Source organism: Rutidosis leptorrhynchoides, chromosome 9 (assembly GCF_046630445.1).
Source record: "Rutidosis leptorrhynchoides isolate AG116_Rl617_1_P2 chromosome 9, CSIRO_AGI_Rlap_v1, whole genome shotgun sequence".
In the NCBI taxonomy this organism is placed as follows: Eukaryota; Viridiplantae; Streptophyta; class Magnoliopsida; order Asterales; family Asteraceae; genus Rutidosis; species Rutidosis leptorrhynchoides.
This window is the reverse complement of record NC_092341.1, coordinates 22,342,237-22,344,597: the sequence shown is the minus strand read 5'-3', so window position 1 is coordinate 22,344,597 and position 2,361 is coordinate 22,342,237. Positions and strand designations below refer to the sequence as shown.

Sequence of the window (2,361 nt, the reverse complement as noted above, 5' to 3'; positions counted from 1 at the left end):
TCAGGGTATAGCTTTCATTAACTCCTCGATTTCCCATGTTAAGTTTGCACACAAACTATGTTTCCATTCCACAAGCACCATTAGAAAATGTTTTCTACGTAACTTGGTCACCTTTCTGTCTAAGATCTTAACAGGTTCCTCTACTAATTTCTTACTTGAATCTACTTTCAGATCTTGAAGTGGTAGAATATGAATTTCATCATCCACTTTGCACTTGCGGATGTAACACATTGAACGTATTATGAATAATCGCCAGTTCTGTTAGAAAATCTAAAACCACTGTCTAAGCATTTAATACTTGTCTGATATTGAACAGACCAATATATCTTGGTGCTAACTTTTCTCTTTTACCAAAATGAATTACACCCTTCCACGGTGACATCTTTAAATATACACGCTCACCTTCGGCAAACGTCACTGGTTGTCGACGAGGATTTGCATACATCTTTTGTCTATCTCTGGCAGCTTTTAACTTTTCACGAGCTATTGCCACCTTTTCTGCAGTATGTTGCACAATCTTATGACCTGCAAACTGTTTCTCACAAGCTTCTAACCAACACGATGGAGTCCTACACCGTTTACCATATAACATTTTGTAGGGTGGCATGCCGATATTTGAATGGTAGGAGTTATTATAGGCAAACTCAACTAATGGTAAATGAGTATCCCACGATCCACTAAATTCTAATACACAAGCTCTTAACATATCCTCTCACGTTTGAATCGTTTATTTACTTTGACCATCTGTTTGAGGATGATATGTTGTACTATGATTAACACGAGTACACAGGTTCTGTTGTAAACTCTGTCGAAGTTAGATACAAACCTCGAATCTCTATCTGACACAATAGACAATGGTATCCCATGTCGAGCCACAATTTCATTCATGTACAACTGAGCCAACTTACTTAACGAAGACATTTCACTCGCGGCCAGAAAGTGTGCACTCTTAGTCAAACGGTCCACTATTACCCAAATCATGTCATTTCCCTTATGGGTTCGGGGTAACTTTGTTACGAAATCCATCGTTATGTGTTCCCATTTCCACTCTGGCACTTTTTCACGAATTACGCTATGTCTGTTTTCATTGTAGGCCACCAATATAACACTTTCAGATCATGGTACATTCTCGTACTGCCCGAATGAATAGATAATCTCAATTTGTGTACTTCATTTAGGATTAAATCCCTCAATCCTTCAACCAAAGGCATCCAGACTCGTTCACAAAAAGTCTTTAATCCTCGAGAATCATCAATCAAATTCTCTTTTCTTTTCACCATTAGCTCGAATTTTAGATGTTCATCCCTCAAGGCTTCTAATGAAAAAGAAAAGAAAAAACTTAACAATGCAATCAACATTTCATAGTAATACTTTGTCGTTGATATAGTTTGGTGCATACGAGTATGGGTGACATATTAGGGTGAGGTCAAGTTGACATGTCAAATATGATGGAGTAGATTACTTTTGAGTAGTTGGGCTAACTTGTTAACACAACTTAAATTCGAGTTCAACCTGAAAAATATAACGCATTCCCGGGTTGGTCATTTGGCAAGTCAAAATTACCTAACCTTGAGATGATTTTTATCACCCCTTTAGGGTAAACAGGTCAAAAAAGTGGGGTATCAATTTAATTTGAAATTTTTGGTCAAGACACAATAGTTATTATAGGTCCTACTTGTTGGAGTGCGAAGCCAGTTAAACAAGGATTCGAAAAAAGGAAGAATTCAGTTCACCAGTGGAGGCGCGCCGCGGCCTCTCCTAGGCGCGACGCGGCCTAAAGTGTGGACAGAGGTCGAGCTGAAGAAAACTTATGTTTTGGATTTTGCCTTAAAGGCGTGGCGCGGCCTTCTACGGGCGCGGCGCGGCTTCGTCTGCGAGGAAGTTTCCAAAATTGAGTTTTCTTGTTCCCAAAGCTATTTCTTTGTTTAGTTTTGCCTATTTAAGCATCTTATTGTAACCCATACATGTATCCATGAAATTTATCAATAAAAGAACTCTCTTTGGTGGTCGAGGATTAAAGTAATCATTCGTGATTACATATAACCTATTTAATTCTCTTGTCTATATCGTTTTTACTAGTTTCTTGGTATACATCAACTATTTTCGTTTATTGTAAGTGGGTTTGATAACCTAGGGTTATCAAGTCTTGTTAGGGCTCACGTGCTTCATTCCTAACAAGTGGTATCAAGAGCTTTGGTTCGCTTTTACGGGAACAATGGCTGAAAAGAGTGATGTAAAGATTGACAAGTTTGATGGGAATGATTTTAGCTTTTGGAAGATGCAAATTGAAGATGTGCTCTATCAAAAGAAGCTTTACCAATCGTTGAAGAATGTTAAACCGAAAGAGATAACTCAAGGCGA

General features: G+C 38.2%; 1 protein-coding gene across 1 annotated transcript; it reads right to left on the bottom strand.

Annotated features, from left to right (window-relative positions):
• On the bottom strand, positions 1–706 carry LOC139867821 (uncharacterized). Its single transcript, XM_071856172.1, has 2 exons — positions 299–706; positions 1–213 (listed from the first exon to the last, which is right to left on the bottom strand). The coding sequence occupies exons 1-2, from the start codon at positions 704–706 to the stop codon at positions 1–3; spliced, it is 621 nt and encodes a 206-aa protein (XP_071712273.1).
• Between the last annotated feature and the right edge of the window lie 1,655 nt (positions 707–2,361).